General features: G+C 31.2%; 1 protein-coding gene across 1 annotated transcript; it reads right to left on the bottom strand.

The window, feature by feature from the left end:
• Positions 1-310: 310 nt before the first annotated feature.
• Positions 311-4,345, bottom strand: LOC117315270 (angiopoietin-related protein 7-like). The gene is made up of 4 exons (XM_033869417.1): positions 4,196-4,345; positions 3,372-3,468; positions 2,519-2,683; positions 311-2,147 (listed from the first exon to the last, which is right to left on the bottom strand). Exons 1-4 carry the CDS (start codon positions 4,343-4,345, stop codon positions 1,888-1,890), a joined length of 672 nt encoding a protein of 223 aa, XP_033725308.1. The 3' UTR covers positions 311-1,887.
• Between the last annotated feature and the right edge of the window lie 17,831 nt (positions 4,346-22,176).

The following is a 22,176-nucleotide window of genomic DNA, read 5'->3' as shown; positions in this document are numbered from 1 at the left end:
AGGTAGGGCATAGTATACCTGTCGTGTAGGTAGGGCGTAAGAAGTTTACCTGTTCTTCCATTGCATGATCGTCAGAGGTGACAAAAATTTGGATCTGATACATTTAGCCTGCCATCATCAGATATCAGATGGTGGGCTGTTCAAATCACCCTGCGTCCGTGGTCTGCCTGTCTGTAAACAATATTTGATATCGCTATTTCTTGAGAAGAACAAGAAAGATATTTCTCAAACTTAGATTGTATGCCTAACTTGGTCCCTTGTTGTGCCGAAGTAATTTCGAGTCTGATAAAAACAAAAACAAAAACAAATGAACGCAAACCGGCAATCTTTTATTTCGACAGTTGAAGTTTGTTATCGCTATTTCTCACATAGTACTGGAAAGATATTGCTGAACCTTCACGTGTATGTTTCCCTTTGTCCATATCTGTGTCCATATCATTTTGAAAACAAAATGGGTGACAGGCAGCCATCCTAAATTTTAACAATTGAAGATTTTAATCTCTATTCCTTGGGAAGTACTGGAAGGATATTTCTCAAACTTCACATGCGGTTTCCCCTGGGCCCTGATTAAGCACATTTGGTATTTTAATCTGATCCTGTTAAAAAGTATTCCCACCAGACGGCCATCTTGGATTTCGACAATTGAAGTTTGTTATCACTATTTCTTGAGAAGTACTGGAAGGATATTTCTCAGAATTCACAATTAATGTTAGATCTGATTAGGAAAACAAAATGCTCGACAGGCGGCCATCCTGTATTTTGACAATTGAATGATCTTTCTGAAATTTGATTAGTTATTTCCTCTTAATTGTTTCTTCTTAATTCTAAGATTGATCGTAAAAAGAAAATGGCCGATAGGCAGACATCTTGGATTTTGACATTTGAAGTTTGTTATCATTCCGCGCTGTCACATGGTCGCAAACATGAGCAACCTGCAGCATCACACAAAAAGCACAAACTCACCAAACGCATGCATCTCGCACACATCTTTAAATGACCATAAATGTTGATTAGACGTTAAACAATACAAAAGCAAACGAAAACCAAGAAGAAATAGCTGGTTCCCTAATTAATACACGGTGGTTCCCTCAATCTTCTCTCCTTTATCTTAGGTTTCTCCTTTCATGATGTTATTTTGAGGAAAAGTTAGACACAAATTCCCTTAAAACATGGAACGACATTCCTGACATAACCTTATTGCGTTTAAAGAGCTGAAATACATTAGCAAATATAGATATGCACATATTAATTTTAGTTTTGAAGCATCATTCTATGACAATAAATCGACATCACTTTGGAATTGTTCAAAAAGCAAACCACAGCAAATAGTATAATAAACAAACCATAAATCACACTAGTGTAGACATTGTCGCGATGGTAAATGAAAATATGTTATAGAAAGTAATGCTCCGTGTACATTTAGTACCCTCAACAAATTTCTGGTTAATCCAGGCTATCCCTGTAGCGTTCTAGGTCCATCAATATCGCGTATGACGCCCGTAAACTGCAATGGTTGCACGGACTCTTTTTTGTTTAATTAAGTTGATCAACCGCAACGTCAACTGAGCCAATTAGTGGTTTGAAGGTTCGGCCTGCGTTTTATCCTTTTTTTCCCAGCTCGCCCCGTAATTGTTCTATCAAGGCGAGGTCTGATCCAACATGAACTTTGACGAGAGTACTTAACGTATATGGATAAAATGTTCACAGACGACGGAGTTGTTCCCTGCCTTTCAATAACACCATTATTATACTTAATAACACATCTTTATTTCCCGTAACCCTGACGATTTCTAATTTGTTTTTCCTTTCAGTATATATAAGGGAATAGAATCTAATTTATTTCTATGAAACGCAGTTAAGGAACTCGTGTTTTCGCAACCACGAAATTCAAAGGTAGACATCCGACTCTTTCACCAGCATTCTTGATTTCATCAAAGGTACATGATCCCGGCCAGTATAGAATCGGTACCACGCCATCGACTTATAAATATCTCTAGTATCGGGCAGGTATGGTCCGTTCAGATTACTGTCGTAACAAGACTTGTACCACCAAGCGCCTGAAGCACTTAAGGCGCAATAGCCTATGGCGCTGTTGTCATTGTCTTCTGTGGTGAACTGGAACCCGTTATGGTACGCCATGGCATCATCTGTCGGAACAAAACCGGGAATGATTGTTTTAATTAATTGGATCAAAGCTGTTACTGGTTACCATATTTAAACTGGAAGGTAGGTCTTTTCCGAAATTACACAGAATGCAAAAGTATTAAATTGCGAATAAAAGTGAGGAAACCTATATAGAAAAAATCCCGAGTGAATGTGTATCTACGAAAATATAATGTTATACTTGATATCTGCTGGCATTGGACGGACGGATGATCTTCGATTATTGTATGTAGGCGTGTGCAAAACTTTGATTCGATATTTACTTATTGTTATATAAGAGGGTATACGATTGTGATAATATGTCTGGCATAATAAGAAATAAAGACGAACACACAATTCTGTTGATTAAACTTACAGGAAACATTGCCCGAAAACCCCGATACCGACAGTCGATATTTTGAAGACTCGTCCGCAATCCTAAAGAATGAGTACTGGGCGTACGCTGTATCGCCGTGCCAGGAGACTAACTCGATACGTAGCGTAGAAATAGTTTGAGTGAGGAGATGGATCACATCAAGTCCTGAAACAATAATTTAAAATATATCCAAAACAATGACCCTGTTGTACACAGGTGTTCACGTCAGTCTTCTACAAAATATCCTCTAATTATTGATGAACGAGCTTATTTTTGTATTATGTTTAACGTTGTGGGTATTTGTTTTTAAAGATAATGATACATTTTTCAATAATATCAGGTTTTTTATTTAGCTTTGCGTCTATTTCTAGTGTTTTATGTCTCTACATGACTAACATGTATAACAATACAATAGGGCTCTGTTACATTCTTCAACCTCTGCTGATAAAATTTGTAATTTATTTTTGTGAACTATTGATGGAACCGAAAGCAATGTAAGTTAACAACATCTGAAACATATTTCACTATGAAATTTGTCGAAATAAAACAAGACTGGCAGTGATTCTATTAACATACCATGGTCCTTGCCTGATAGATACCAAGGCAGCTAACAACGACAATCTTACACATGTAATACTAATACATATGGTCTTCCGTTAGGGCCAAATTTTAAATATCGCTCCTTCACTCCTTCGACATTAACGCGACAGAGCGACGAAGCGAACACACAATGGCGAAGGAGAAAAACACGATGGTGAAGGAGCGAAAATAGCGATTGCAAAGGAGCGAAAACACGATGGCGAAGGAGCGATGGAATTTGCCCTAACGGAACACAATAAATACATGTACCTACCTGCCCAGAAGTTTCCGTTCAAGTCGCCAAAACCTGTCTTGTAGTCAGTCCAGTTCCTGTAGAAGTCCACCTGTCCGTCTTGTCTGTTCTGTATTACCTGTAAACGACATCAGGTGAATTATTGTATTGTTACGTTCGTTGTTGCCTTTCGAGGATTACGTGTTATAAATTCGTATAGCCACTACGTTCACATCTGGATTTCCTCTGACAGGGAATACTGTATTTCGGCTTTTTTCAGCTAGAGTAAATTTTACCGTTTTTACCTCAAAACGATTTATAGTGTGTATGAGTTTAATGTTTTTCCACTCTAAATGCCGCTCTCATTTAGCAGATATTCTTGTTGTACAAGAATCCTGTTATAAATTGATGAGTATTTACACCAACAGTGTCAATACCCGACTTGGATTCGCTCAGGTATAACCATTCTGTGTGAAATAATAAATTTTAGTAATTTAGTCATTTGATTTTCATTGAAGTTGGTAGTAAGCGGTCCATATATTTGCATTTTCGAGGCAATTGGCTGGTAATTGAACCTTGCTAAAATTACCCGCTTAATGGTATATTTCAGACACCAACATAGTTATGTTACTTCATTGCAGGAAAGGGGAAAATATACAGAAAGATAGCAGATCGGAAAGGAAGGATAATATCAAGATTCCAAACTGCTGCACTAGAGATAGCGAATGTAAAACTATCATTGGTGCTCCCTAATTAGAATACGCTGACGAAACAACCCGTTTCCGTGTGTGTGATTTTGTGTTGAGTAAGGAGGGACACTTTTAAATGTCATTTTAATCAAAAGACAAAAATAATAAAAGACTTACGGTCCACGGTCCTTCGTCTGTGTTCATATCACAATAAACATCGATACTCAACCCTGAGGTCAAGGTCACTCTGTAAACACCGGAACAGTAGGCAGGATTCACATCGCTGCAGTTTGCAGCATCTACAAAAAAGAATTGATGCGTTACCATCTTGTTGTGAAGGTTTTTTTTTTTTTATACAGTCTTGTGTCTAGTATACTAAACTAATCACGATAACATTAAAAACAGACATGTATCATTAATTGGGTAAGATATGGTCCATGAAGCGTGAAATCATCAAGGAAAATCTGTTTAACAGTTATTTCTGTTCTTCCGATTAAGTTAGTCATGGACATTGCTCTTCAAATGCGTTGGCGTGTACAATTGTTACAACTCCATTTTGGGATAGAACCCTTGCCTTTCAGGTGAAAGACAACAGTTTCAACTTTAGCGTGAAATAGAACAACAGCCGTCCAGGTTAAAAATGCAACTGTAACAACTCCATTGTAGAATAGAACCTTGACCGCCCAGGTGAAAGAGCAAATGTTACAATTCCAACGTGGAAGACACCCGTCCGTGTTGTCTGTCTGTGGTCTTTACGGACACCAGTCCGTGCTGTCTATCTTTGATCTTTAACGACAAATATCGGCTTCACATGGAAACGAGTATACATAAAAAAAACACAAATATCTGGAAAGGTAGAGTATGTCAAAAGATGAAGAGCATAGAGATGTTCCCACGTGTTGACATAGTGCATGCAGATTAAATCTGATCTAAACCGTACCGAAAAGGCTTGCATAGGCTTTTTCTGATGCCATATACATTTGTACCTATAAAGTCTTTGTCTGATGCGTATGCTTTTATACGCATTGTCTGATATCCTATACGTATTTAGGCTTTGCCCGATGTCCTATACCTATATAGCCTTTGTCTTATGTCACACACTTATATAGACTTTGTCTGATGTCCTAGAATAATCTAGGCTTGATGGGATGTCCAATCCATATATAGACTTTGTCTGATGTCCTATACTTGCAGAGTCTTTGCCTGGAGTCCAAAACTTATATAGGTTTTTTATGGTGCCGTAACCTATATAGGTTTTGACTGATGCCCTATACTTATCGAGAACTGCCTGATATTTTATACAAATATACTTTGCCTGATGTCATATCCTTATATACGTGTAGGCTTGGTCTGATGTTCTGTCCCTATATAGACTTTGCATGTTTTTTTCTATCCTTTTGCATTTGCAATGAAATTGGTTAGAATTGAATATGAAGTGGGATGCGATAGGTTTTAATCAAAGGTCGTGCTGTGTTATTTCACGGTCGCATATGATTGGTACAGCATACCTTACATTTCCAAAGACAATAGACCTACATGTACAGACAGCTAAAGGAAGCCTCTAAATAGTGGAGAGGAAGGTGATCACTAAATCCGAAAGCTACAACTACACTCTAGTCGTCAAAGGCAACTCAAACATTTTTCAACTTCTAACTCCTTTTCAGTGCCAAGGACAATCACAAGAAGACACTTGGCGAAATATTTCGGAATTTGTGTTCTTTTTAGAGGACATACAAGAGATTATCGCTGGTCTGATACCCTGGTTAATCTTTCCCTTTCTTTCCTGACAAATCTTTCGTTTTGTTTTTATCACCTTGACATCTGACGTTTGCAATGAGGCTAATCCCCAAAGAATCAAGAACACCAACCACAAGCGTTTGGAAAACATAGCAAAACTTCTACCACAAGCGTTTGGAAACAAAACAGATTCGACCACAGGCTTTTGGGGGGAAAAGCAAAACTTCGACAACAGACATTTGAAATTGATACATAGATAATATAAAAAGTAAGGGTATTACAATGGGTTAACTTAAGAGAAACATATATCACTCACTTTCTATCGCAATGCACATTTTTGGGAGGAGCATCGAGGCGCGAAATGTGTGTACATATATACATAAGCGCGAAAAGACGCAAATTTGTGGGAGATGCTAAATGTACGAACGTACATGTAAGCGCAAATCTGTGGGTGACGTTTCGGGTTGTGAAATGTGAGAACACAGGCATAAATTTGGAGAAGGCGCATTGATGCGCTGAATTTATATACGAAGGCGCAAATTTGAAGGAGGCGTTTTTTCCTTATTTTTTCCCAAAAGTTATCTTAATTTTCTGTCAGAATTTCAAACGTAACGCCTGTGTCGGCATACATGTAATACATACATTTACGCGGTCTTACAAACATCTAGGTGACAGAACACTATACGAACCACTAACGTGATCTTTCCTCTTCCTTACAAACGTCTGGATGACTGAGGACTGATTTACACCACCATCAGTACAAAGTTCCTTGGAATACGTCTTACATTCCCTAGTCTCCTCGTCGTGGGTAAAAGAATAACAGTCGACATCACATGTAACGGCACACTCGATAGGACTGGACGAGTTCCTATCCACGGCTAAAACGTTATCCACGTAGTCGGAGAGGGGAACGTGAAACACACGTGTAAACGAGGACATCAATAGTGCACGAGCTGGACAGGCAAAGTACAACAACAAAAAATTGTTACAATGCATGTTCAAGTTAGTGGTCTTGTGGAACCCTCTCACGGTGTGTAATGACGTTGTACCTGTCATCGCCATCACTACAATTGATTTATTTGTAAAACTGAAATAACTAAGGATACACAATACACAAAGCAAATATCATTATTTCTCTGAACCATTCGATCTGGCACTAAGTACCCAGTGTAGGTAAACACAAGGTAAAACTGCTGTACATTTTTAATATTCGAAGGACTATTCACAGGTTTGGTCTCCCTGTTGGCCCCATTGCGGGATCGATAGCGGCGACAAAATTTGGAATATTATCTTCTCTCTTTCTCAACAAGTTTCTTATCATTAATGTTTCCCTTGACACTGGCTCATCGTTGGCCTTATATTGAGCGCTCGCCCCGTGAGGCTTTGGATTCCTGGTCGGGACATACCAGAGTCTATGGAAAAAGTAATTGCTACTCCTAAGTAGCGCTACGCATTTTTGGGAGTGGGACACTGGTTCGCCCGTTGTCAGTAATGTGACCATGGTGTCTTACTGGGCTCTTCAGCAGTATGCTTCAGTGAGATAGCACTATATAGATCGTCATTAGTTCCATGCTATCGACCACAAGGAGATAAAGACAAACATACAGCAGTCTGTCAACACATACACCACACGCATGCATCTTGCACAAGGGAGGCCGTCCTTAAATGACCGTAGCTGTTGATAGGACGTTAAACAATACAAAACCAAAGCAAACCGACACGGAGGAGGCCGTCTTATGTAGCGGAACTGGACCGGGTCGCGGTAGAGCATCCGGCTAGTGCTCGGAGGTCCCAGGTTCGAACCCCGGCCTGGCCGTGCATTTTTCGTCTCCTATTACATATGGCGTCCAACTAAAATACCCACGGATGTGGTATAGGGTCTCATGTGTATCTTCGGGGTCGAAGACTTTGTTGAAGGAGGGAGGAATGTAGCGGAACTGGACTGGGTCGATCGTCGGCGACCAGGTAACTCAATTGGTAGAGTATCCGGTTAGTGTCCGGAGGTCCTGTGTTCGACCACCTTTCTGGCAGTGCATTATTCCTCTCGTAGTACACTTACATGACAATATATGTCGATAGGACGTTAAACAATACAATTTCAAACCCACACAGGGGAGGCCGTCTTCAAATTACCATAATTGTTGATAAGACGTTAAACAATACAAACCAAATCCAACCTTCACATGAGAAGCTGTCCATCAATGACGTTACACGCTGCCGTTTTGAACGAAAACAATTTTAGGGTAGCAGTATATTGTTATTTCAATAACATATATGGAATTCAACTTCGTATAACATCTCTCGGGACACCGAAACCGGCCATAAGCCACTAGTGGATATGTTTTATAGTGATTCACGCTGAAATACTGTGTATGGAATCCACATTCGTATGACATCTCCTGAACACCGGAACCGGCAATAAGCCACTAGTGGATATGTTTTAGTGGTATCACGCTGAAATACTGTTTATGGAATCCACATTCGTATGACATCTCCTGAACACCGAAACCGGCAAAAAGCGACTGGTGGATGTTTTTTTTATAGTGACATCCCACTGAAATGCCACACCTTCACTGGTCCGCGCCTTATGTGGTGACGTGTAACCTTGACCTTAATGACCTGATTGTGTAAACGGGACGTAAATCTATACAAAACTAAATAGGACTACATTTAATGTTTCATGTCACGATCATAAAGGACGAGCACAATCATATATATATATAATATTGTTTCATTTTAGTTTATTCTATTGCTCAGCTTTTACATTGTACATGCGAAATCAATCAGATAAAATCTATAAGCATGATTTGTATAGTTGTTAGGATAAGTTTTAAGACCCTGAGTCATGAAATGGAGACAGTTGAAATTGCAAACATATGTGTTTTGCATGTAAATAACATGTACAGGTAAATATCATGTTAATACATATACCTTTTACAGGTAAATACCATGTACAGATAAATACCATGTATAGATAAATACCATGTATAGATAAATACCATGTACAGATAAATACAATGAATAGATCAATACCATGTATAGATAAATACCATGTACAGATAAATACCATGTATAGATAAATACCATGTATAGATAAATACCATGTACAGATAAATACCATGTACAGATAAACACCATGTATAGATAAATACCATGTATAGATAAATACCATGTATAGATAAATACCATGTACAGATAAATACCATGTATAGATAAATACCATGTACAGATAAATACAATGAATAGATCAATACCATGTATAGATAAATACCATGTACAGATAAATACCATGTATAGATAAATACCATGTATAGATAAATACCATGTACAGATAAATACCATGTACAGATAAACACCATGTATAGATAAATACCATGTATAGATAAATACCATGTATAGATAAATACCATATACAGATAAATACCATGTACAGATAAATACCATGTATAGATAAATACCATGTATAGATAAATACCATGTCAAGATAAATACCATTTATAGATAAACACCATGTGTAGATGAATACCATGTATAGATAAATACCATGTGTAGATAAACACCATGTACAGATAAATACAATGTATATATAAATACCATTTATAGATAAACACCATGTGTAGATAAATACCATTTATAGATAAACACCATGTGTAGATAAATACCATGTATAGATAAATACCATGTGTAGATAAATACCATGTATAGATAAATACCATGTACAGATAAATACAATGTATAGATAAATACCATTTATAGATAAACACCATGTGTAGATAAATACCATGTATAGATAAATACCATGTGTAGATAAATACCATGTATAGATAAATACCATGTATAGATAAATACAATGTATAGATAAATACCATTTATAGATAAACACCATGTGTAGATAAATACCATGTATAGATAAATACCATGTGTAGATAAATACCATGTACAGATAAATACCATGTACAGATAAATACCATGTATAGATAAATACCATGTATAGATAAATACCATGTACAGATAAATACCATGTACAGATAAATACCATGTACAGATAAATACAATGTATAGATAAATACCATGTATAGATAAATACCATGTATATATAAATACCATGTATAGATAAACACCATGTATAGATAAATACCATGTACAGATAAATACCATGTACAGATAAATACCATGTATAGATAAATACCATGTACAGATAAATACCATGTATAGATAAACACCATGTATAGATCAATACCATGTACAGATAAATACCATGTACAGATAAATACCATGTATAGATAAACACCATGTATAGATAAATACCATGTATAGATAAATACCATGTATAGATAAATACCATGTACAGATAAATACCATGTATAGATAAACACCATGTACAGATAAATACCATGTATAGATAAATACAATGTATAGATAAATACCATGTATAGATAAATACCATGTACAGATAAATACCATGTACAGATAAATACCATGTATAGATAAATACCATGTACAGATAAATACCATGTATAGATAAACACCATGTATAGATCAATACCATGTATAGATAAATACCATGTACAGATAAATACCATGTATAGATAAACACCATGTATAGATAAATACCATGTATAGATAAATACCATGTATAGATAAATACCATGTACAGATAAATACCATGTATAGATAAACACCATGTACAGATAAATACCATGTATAGATAAATACAATGTATAGATAAATACCATGGTTAGATAAATACCATGTACAGATAAATACCATGTATAGATAAACACCATGTACAGATAAATACCATGTATAGATAAATACCATGTATAGATAAATACCATGTATAGATAAATACAATGTATAGATAAATACCATGTATAGATAAATATCATGTATAGATAAATATCATGTATAGATAAATACCATGTATAGATAAATACCATGTATAGATAAATACCATGTATAGATAAATACAATGTATAGATAAATACCATGTATAGATAAATATCATGTATAGATAAATACCATGTATAGATAAATACCATGTATAGATAAATACCATGTATAGATAAATGCCATGTATAGATAAATACCATGTATAGATAAATACCATGTATAGATAAATACCATGTATAGATAAACACCATGTATAGATAAATACCATGTATAGATAAATACCATGTATAGATAAATACCATGTACAGATAAATACCATGTATAGATAAATACCATGTATAGATAAATGCCATGTATAGATAAATACCATGTATAGATAAATACCATGTGTAGATAAATACCATGTATAGATAAATACCATGTATAGATGAATACCATTTATAGATAAATACCATGTACAGATAAATACAATGTATAGATAAATACCATGTACAGATCAATACAATGTATAGATAAATACCATTTATAGATAAATACCATGTACAGATAAATACCAGGAATCGATAAATACCATGTATAGATAAATATCATGTATAGATAAACACCATGTATAGATAGATACCATGTATAGATAAATACCATGTACATATAAATATCATGTATAGATAAATACCATGTACAGATAAATACCATGTACAGTATAGATAAATACCATGTATAGATACATACAATGTATAGATAAATACCATGTATAGATAAATACCATGTGTAGATCAATACCATGTATAGATAAATACCATGTGTAGATAAATACCATGTATAGATAAATACCATGTACAGATAAATACAATGTATAGATAAATACCATGTACTGATAAATACCATGTATAGATAAATACCATGTATAGATAAATACCATGTATAGATAAATACAATGTATAGATAAATACCATGTACAGATAAATACCATATATAGATAAATACCATGTACAGATAAATACCAGGTATAGATAAATACCATGTATAGATAAATACAATGTATCGATAAATACCCTGTACAGATAAATACCATGTATAGATAAATACCATGTATAGATAAATACAATGTATCGATGAATACCATGTATAGATAAATACCATGTATAGATAAATACAATGTATAGATAAATACCATGTATAGATAAATACCTTGTATAGATAAATACCATGTATAGATAAATACCATGTACAGATAAATACCATGTATAGATAAATACCATGTATAGATAAATACCTTGTATAGATAAATACCATGTATAGATAAATACCATGTATAGATAAATACCATGTATAGATAAATACAATGTATAGATAAATACCATGTATAGATAAATACCATGTACAGATAATTACAATGTAAAGATCAATACCTGTACAGATAAATACAATGTATAGATCAATACCATTTATAGATCAATACCATGTACAGATAAATACCAGGTATAGATAAATACCATTTATAGATAAATACCATGTACAGATAAATACCATGTATAGATAAACACCATGTACAGATAAATACCATGTATAGATCAATACCATGTACAGATAAATACCATGTACAGATAAATACCATGTATAGATAAATACCATGTATAGATCAATACCATGTACAGATAAATACCATGTATAGATAAATACCATGTATAGATAAATACCATGTACAGATAAATACCATGTATAGATAAATACCATGTATAGATCAATACCATGTATAAATACATACCAAGTATAGATAAACACCATGTATAGATAAATACCATGTACAGATAAATACAATGAATAGATCAATACCATGTACAGATAAATACCATGTATAGATAAATACCATGTATAGATAAATACCATGTACAGATAAATACCATGTATAGATAAATACCATGTACAGATAAATACCATGTATAGATAAACACCATGTATAGATAAATACCATGTATAGATAAACACCATGTGTAGATAAACACCATGTACAGATAAATACAATGTATAGATAAATACCCTGTACAGATAAATACCATGTATAGATAAATACCATGTATAGATAAATACCATGTATAGATAAATACCATGTACAGATAAATACCTTGTATAGATAAATACCATGTACAGATAAATACCATGTATAGATAAATACCATGTATAGATAAATACAATGTATAGATAAACACCATGTATAGATAAATACCATGTATAGATAAATACCATGTATAGATAAATACCATGTATAGATAAATACCATGTATATATAAATACAATGTATAGATAAATACCATGTATAGATAAATACCATGTACTGATAAATACCATGTATAGATAAATACCATGTATAGATAAATACCATGTATAGATAAATACAATGTATAGATAAATACCATGTACAGATAAATACCATATATAGATAAATACCATGTACAGATAAATACCAGGTATAGATAAATACCATGTATAGATAAATACAATGTATCGATAAATACCCTGTACAGATAAATACCATGTATAGATAAATACCATGTATAGATAAATACAATGTATCGATGAATACCATGTATAGATAAATACCATGTATAGATAAATACAATGTATAGATAAATACCATGTATAGATAAATACCTTGTATAGATAAATACCATGTATAGATAAATACCATGTACAGATAAATACCATGTAGATAAATACCATGTATAGATAAATACCTTGTATAGATAAATACCATGTATAGATAAACACCAAGTATAGATAAATACCATGTATAGATAAATATCATGTATAGATAAATACCATGTATAGATAAATACCATGTATAGATAAATACAATGTATAGATCAATACCTGTACAGATAAATACAATGTATAGATCAATACCATTTATAGATCAATACCATGTACAGATAAATACCAGGTATAGATAAATACCATTTATAGATAAATACCATGTACAGATAAATACCATGTATAGATAAACACCATGTACAGATAAATACCATGTATAGATCAATACCATGTACAGATAAATACCATGTACAGATAAATACCATGTATAGATAAATACCATGTATAGATCAATACCATGTACAGATAAATACCATGTATAGATAAATACCATGTATAGATAAATACCATGTACAGATAAATACCATGTATAGATAAATACCATGTATAGATCAATACCATGTATAAATACATACCAAGTATAGATAAACACCATGTATAGATAAATACCATGTATAGATAAATACCATGTATAGATCAATACAATGTATCGATAAATACCCTGTACAGATAAATACCATGTATAGATAAATACCATGTATAGATAAATACAATGTATAGATCAATACCATGTATAGATAAATACCATGTACAGATAAATGCCATGTAGATAAATACCATGTATAGATAAAGTATAGATAAATGCCATGTATAGATAAATACCATGTATAGATAAATACCATGTACAGATAAATACAATGTATAGATAAATACCATGTACAGATAAATACAATGTATAGATCAATACCATTTATAGATAAATACCATGTATAGATAAATACCAGGTATAGATAAATACCATGTATAGATAAATACCATGTACAGATAAATACCATGTATAGATAAATAACATGTATAGATAAATACAATGTATAGATAAACACCATGTATAGATAAATACCATGTATAGATAAATACCATGTATAGATAAATACCATGTATATATAAATACAATGTATAGATAAATACCATGTATAGATAAATACCATGTATAGATAAATACCATGTATAGATAAATACAATGTATAGATAAATACCATGTACAGATAAATACCATGTACAGATAAATACCATATATAGATAAATACCATGTACAGATAAATACCAGGTATAGATAAATACCATGTATAGATAAATACAATGTATCGATAAATACCCTGTACAGATAAATACCATGTATAGATAAATACCATGTATAGATAAATACAATGTATCGATGAATACCATGTATAGATAAATACCATGTATAGATAAATACAATGTATAGATAAATACCATGTATAGATAAATACCTTGTATAGATAAATACCATGTATAGATAAATACCATGTACAGATAAATACCATGTAGATAAATACCATGTATAGATAAATACCTTGTATAGATAAATACCATGTATAGATAAACACCATGTATAGATAAATACCATGTATAGATAAATATCATGTATAGATAAATACCATGTATAGATAAATACCATGTATAGATAAATACAATGTATAGATAAATACAATGTATAGATAAATACCATGTATAGATACATACCATGTATAGATAAATACCAGGTATATATAAATATAATGTATAGATAAATACCATGTATAGATAAATACCATGTATAGATAAATACAATGTATAGATAAATACAATGTATAGATAAATACCATGTATAGATAAATACAATGTATAGATAAATACAATGTATAGATAAATACCATGTATAGATAAATACCATGTACTGATAAATACCATGTATAGATAAATACAATGTATAGATAAATACAATGTATAGATAAATACCATGTATAGATAAATACCATGTATAGATAAATACCATGTACAGATAAATACAATTTATAGATAAATACCATGTATAGATAAACACCATGTATAGATAAATACCATGTATAGATAAATACCATGTATAGATAAACACCATGTGTAGATAAACACCATGTACAGATAAACACCATGTATAGATAAATACAATGTATAGATAAATACCATGTATAGATAAATACAATGTACAGATAAACACCATGTATAGATAAACACCATGTATAGATAAATACCATGTACAGATAAATACAATGTATAGATAAATACCATGTATAGATAAATACAATGTACAGATAAATACCATGTATATATAAATACAATGTATAGATAAATACCATGTATAGATAAATACCATGTATAGATAAATACCATGTATAGATAAATACAATGTACAGATAAATACAATGTATAGATAAATACCATGTACAGATAAATACCATGTATAGATAAATACCATGTATAGATAAATACCATGTACAGATAAATACAATGTATAGATAAATACCATGTACAGATAAATACCATGTATAGATAAATACCATGTATAGATAAATACCATGTATAGATAAATACAATGTATCGATGAATACCATGTATAGATAAATATCATGTATAGATAAACACCATGTATAGATAAATACCATGTATAGATAAATGCCATGTATAGATAAATACCATGTATAGATAAATACCATGTACAGATAAATACCATGTATAGATAAATACAATGTATAGATGAATACCATGTATAGATAAATACCATGTACAGATAAATACCAGGTATAGATAAATACCATGTATAGATAAATACAATGTATAGATAAATACCATGTATAGATAAATACCTTGTATAGATAAATACCATGTATAGATAAATACCATGTACAGATAAATACCATGTAGATAAATACCATGTATAGATAAATACCTTGTATAGATAAATACCATGTATAGATAAACACCAAGTATAGATAAATACCATGTATAGATAAATATCATGTATAGATAAATACCATGTATAGATAAATACCATGTATAGATAAATACAATGTATAGATCAATACCTGTACAGATAAATACAATGTATAGATCAATACCATTTATAGATCAATACCATGTACAGATAAATACCAGGTATAGATAAATACCATTTATAGATAAATACCATGTACAGATAAATACCATGTATAGATAAACACCATGTACAGATAAATACCATGTATAGATCAATACCATGTACAGATAAATACCATGTACAGATAAATACCATGTATAGATAAATACCATGTATAGATCAATACCATGTACAGATAAATACCATGTATAGATAAATACCATGTATAGATAAATACCATGTACAGATAAATACCATGTATAGATAAATACCATGTATAGATCAATACCATGTATAAATACATACCAAGTATAGATAAACACCATGTATAGATAAATACCATGTATAGATAAATACCATGTATAGATCAATACAATGTATCGATAAATACCCTGTACAGATAAATACCATGTATAGATAAATACCATGTATAGATAAATACAATGTATAGATCAATACCATGTATAGATAAATACCATGTACAGATAAATGCCATGTAGATAAATACCATGTATAGATAAAGTATAGATAAATGCCATGTATAGATAAATACCATGTATAGATAAATACCATGTACAGATAAATACAATGTATAGATAAATACCATGTACAGATAAATACAATGTATAGATCAATACCATTTATAGATAAATACCATGTATAGATAAATACCAGGTATAGATAAATACCATGTATAGATAAATACCATGTACAGATAAATACCATGTATAGATAAATAACATGTATAGATAAATACAATGTATAGATAAACACCATGTATAGATAAATACCATGTATAGATAAATACCATGTATAGATAAATACCGTGTATATATAAATACAATGTATAGATAAATACCATGTATAGATAAATACCATGTATAGATAAATACCATGTATAGATAAATACAATGTATAGATAAATACCATGTACAGATAAATACCATGTACAGATAAATACCATATATAGATAAATACCATGTACAGATAAATACCAAGTATAGATAAATACCATGTATAGATAAATACAATGTATCGATAAATACCCTGTACAGATAAATACCATGTATAGATAAATACCATGTATAGATAAATACAATGTATCGATGAATACCATGTATAGATAAATACCATGTATAGATAAATACAATGTATAGATAAATACCATGTATAGATAAATACCTTGTATAGATAAATACCATGTATAGATAAATACCATGTACAGATAAATACCATGTAGATAAATACCATGTATAGATAAATACCTTGTATAGATAAATACCATGTATAGATAAACACCATGTATAGATAAATACCATGTATAGATAAATATCATGTATAGATAAATACCATGTATAGATAAATACCATGTATAGATAAATACAATGTATAGATAAATACAATGTATAGATAAATACCATGTATAGATACATACCATGTATAGATAAATACCAGGTATATATAAATATAATGTATAGATAAATACCATGTATAGATAAATACCATGTATAGATAAATACAATGTATAGATAAATACAATGTATAGATAAATACCATGTATAGATAAATACAATGTATAGATAAATACAATGTATAGATAAATACCATGTATAGATAAATACCATGTACTGATAAATACCATGTATAGATAAATACAATGTATAGATAAATACCATGTATAGATAAATACCATGTATAGATAAATACCATGTACAGATAAATACAATTTATAGATAAATACCATGTATAGATAAACACCATGTATAGATAAATACCATGTATAGATAAATACCATGTATAGATAAACACCATGTGTAGATAAACACCATGTACAGATAAACACCATGTATAGATAAATACAATGTATAGATAAATACCATGTATAGATAAATACCATGTATAGATAAATACAATGTACAGATAAACACCATGTATAGATAAACACCATGTATAGATAAATACCATGTACAGATAAATACAATGTATAGATAAATACCATGTATAGATAAATACAATGTACAGATAAATACCATGTATATATAAATACAATGTATAGATAAATACCATGTATAGATAAATACCATGTATAGATAAATACCATGTATAGATAAATACAATGTACAGATAAATACAATGTATAGATAAATACCATGTACAGATAAATACCATGTATAGATAAATACCATGTATAGATAAATACCATGTACAGATAAATACAATGTATAGATAAATACCATGTACAGATAAATACCATGTATAGATAAATACCATGTATAGATAAATACCATGTATAGATAAATACAATGTATCGATGAATACCATGTATAGATAAATATCATGTATAGATAAACACCATGTATAGATAAATACCATGTATAGATAAATGCCATGTATAGATAAATACCATGTATAGATAAATACCATGTACAGATAAATACCATGTATAGATAAATACAATGTATAGATGAATACCATGTATAGATAAATACCATGTACAGATAAATACCAGGTATAGATAAATACCATGTATAGATAAATATCATGTATATTATAGATACCATGTACAGATAAATACAATGTATAGATAAAATACCATGTACAGTCTGTATAGATAAATGCCATGTACATGTAAATACCATGTTACAGTAATACATATACCTTTTACAGGTAAATGCCATGTATAGGTAAATACCACATCAATACCATGCTTAGATATTGAAAAGATACATATTAATTTTTGTAAAAAAGTACTTGGTGTGAAAAAAGTACATGTAATAATTTAGTATATTGTGAACTCGGAAGATTACCATTGTCAACTTTCAGAAAACTTCGTATAATTAAGTACTGGTTGAAACTGAGAAATTCATATAATTGTATATTAAGAAATTGCTATGAGGAAAGGATAAGATCAAATGACAGTTGGATTTTAAACATAAGAGCTGAATTAGATAAATTAGGATTATCTTATCTTTGGAACAATATAACATGCAATGATAGGAAAGCTTATAAAATTATTGAAAATAGATTTTACGACGTTTATCGTCAAGAACTTTTATCAAACATACAAGCAATTCCAAAGGGTTTTCTATACCGACATCTTATCGATAATTTTACACTACAATTTTATTTAACTAAAACTATTAGTAGTTCTTACCAAAAGAATATAGCACGTATTAGACTTAGTTCACACAATTTAAATATTGAACAAGGACGGTATAGAAACCGTCCTAGAGATCATAGGATATGTGAAGTATGCAATTCTAATGATGTTGAGGATGAATTTCATTTTCTTCTAAGGTGTAACTGTTATACTGATTTAAGGCAAAAGTACATTAAGTCATATTATTACAGACGTCCCAGTGTTTTTAAGTTGATCCTTCTATTAAATACCCGGAATATTGGAGAATTAAATAAGTTAGGCAAATATATATCTTTGTGTTTTAAGCGCCGAAATAATTATATCTAACTTTGCCTCAAGATAGGTTGATACAAACATATCAGACCTGTACTTTCATTTAAATTTTATATCAGTTTAAAAGACATGTCGAATGGTTGAGATTGTATAATTATAGGATAAAAGGTATATATCAGTGTACTTCCTGTCTACAAATCAGTGGTCCTTATAAAGCTAATATGTAAAATCGTATATGTATATACTTAAAGTAAGGATTGGCACTATTTACCGTTTCTATAGTACTAGTATACTATATCATGCTTGTATTATCAATGAAACATATTGTATACTATATTACTTTATTATGCATTTATGATAAATGTATATGAATATTATCTATACTTAATAAATATGTCAGCGTTCATATAGATTTTATCCTGGGGCTTATATCGAGGATTTGTATGAAGAGTTTCTTTTAAAAAATCCTGAAAATTTTGTGGTCAACGTAGTGAATGTTAAAATATCAGTGCATAAACACTGTGATTATCATTTAATATGAATTTAAGTAAATGTAATGCATTGTGCTATTTTTTAATGATATACCATGTAATGTGTTCTTCTATATCAAGATATATATATTCTTGATTGATATAATGATATGATTGCCCATCACTATCTGTACTATTGTATTATTGTATATGTATATGTCTACTCTCCAATGTGTCTCGTAACACAAGGAAATAAAATAATCTGAATCTGAATGCTATCGGGGGTACATCTTTTTTATATTTACGAACAATTAACAATGCAACGTCCAGTAGGTGTATCAACGGAAAGTGGTAGCATCAAGTGTAATTCTCCCCACCACCCACCACCATCACCACCAACCACCACCAACCCGACCTCCACGTACGATAGGATAGACTTATTTTAAATCGACTTTTGCTATTCTCTTCAGTATCTTATTTTCCAAAGTTTACTTTTGAGAGTTTGTAATTAATATTTGTCTATATCAATTCTTCATATCCGGGAATTCAGGGGTTACATTCGGTTAAAACAACACACCTATAGATACTTGAATCGGCCACTTTAGTTCAAGTAGGGACACGCAATCAATATTTTGTAAAGAAACTTAAACTTCTAATTGTTAAATGTCGTGTGTTGCGATCGTTAAAAAGTATCCGGGGAACATCGTCTTTTGTCAATACGTCCGCATGAATAGCTGAAAGGAGTATTGAACTAGTTTTATGACCGATGTATGTTTTATGATAAAAAACAAACAATTACATTTTTTGATGATTATTTTTTTTATAAGTTTTATTTATAAGAAAGCCCTTTGCATACACCGTACGTACTTGTATATTATATATATATACTGTGTTTATAACGCCGTGCACGTTTATTGTTTTATAACTGTAAGGTCATAAGGTAAATTGTCCTGAAATGAGTGCTCTACTGCTCGGTATAATTCCATATACCTTGTATATTATGCACGTTGTGTATTAGAATCATGTATGGCGACTACGTAATACACAGTTGTGGAATTTTTTGTATGACAAAATAAATTCAGTTGGGCAAGTAAGATAACCTTTTAATGCCTGCAGCGGGGGTTTCACTGGGTATTTAATTTGCTAACTTGTCTCCATCTGAAATTTAAAAAAATGTGTTCTTTAATTGTTGTTTCAATGGAATTTCTGAAAATAGTGATCTTTTAAAATTTCAAACATTTCAAATGCTATTATAAGGACGACGTTCTTAAACGCAGGCTGTACTGCTATTTATGTACCTTGTAATCAATAGGAATCTAAAAGTTACAATCCACCTGTTTTAATCTAATGAAATAAAGTCTCATATTATAACAATAAAATTAGCGGGTCTCTGTGGTCCATTCTCGTCTGTCAGAGTTACTCCCCTTCGTTTCAACGCATCAACTAAAACAGATTCAGATTCTTTCTATTTCTTTGTGTGTTTTTTTTACACATCAGAGAGACATTAAAAAAACAATACAATGTAATATAGTATGACACAATACACAATTACAAAAGTACATGTCCATTACGCTTAATAGTCTAACATATACATATACAAATGTATGTATATGTACACTTTAGAATTACTATATATATATTATAGAAATGAACATAACGTCATTATGACATCAATAGTTCATGTACGTTATAGATAGACTAACATATAGTAAATTAAACAATTAAATGGCGTTATGACGTTGTTTTGTCGCTAATGTACATCATACATTTTGTATGTGTACCTGGTCGGGTTCTTTTCATTTTTTTTCGATACGTGTATTTTTTTATTCATTATATTCATTTATTCGTTATTTATTTATTTATTTATTTATTTATCAGTTAGTTG

This window comes from Pecten maximus, chromosome 17 (assembly GCF_902652985.1).
Source record: "Pecten maximus chromosome 17, xPecMax1.1, whole genome shotgun sequence".
NCBI lineage: Eukaryota > Metazoa > Mollusca > Bivalvia > Pectinida > Pectinidae > Pecten > Pecten maximus.
This window is presented reverse-complemented; position numbering and strand designations above follow the sequence as displayed.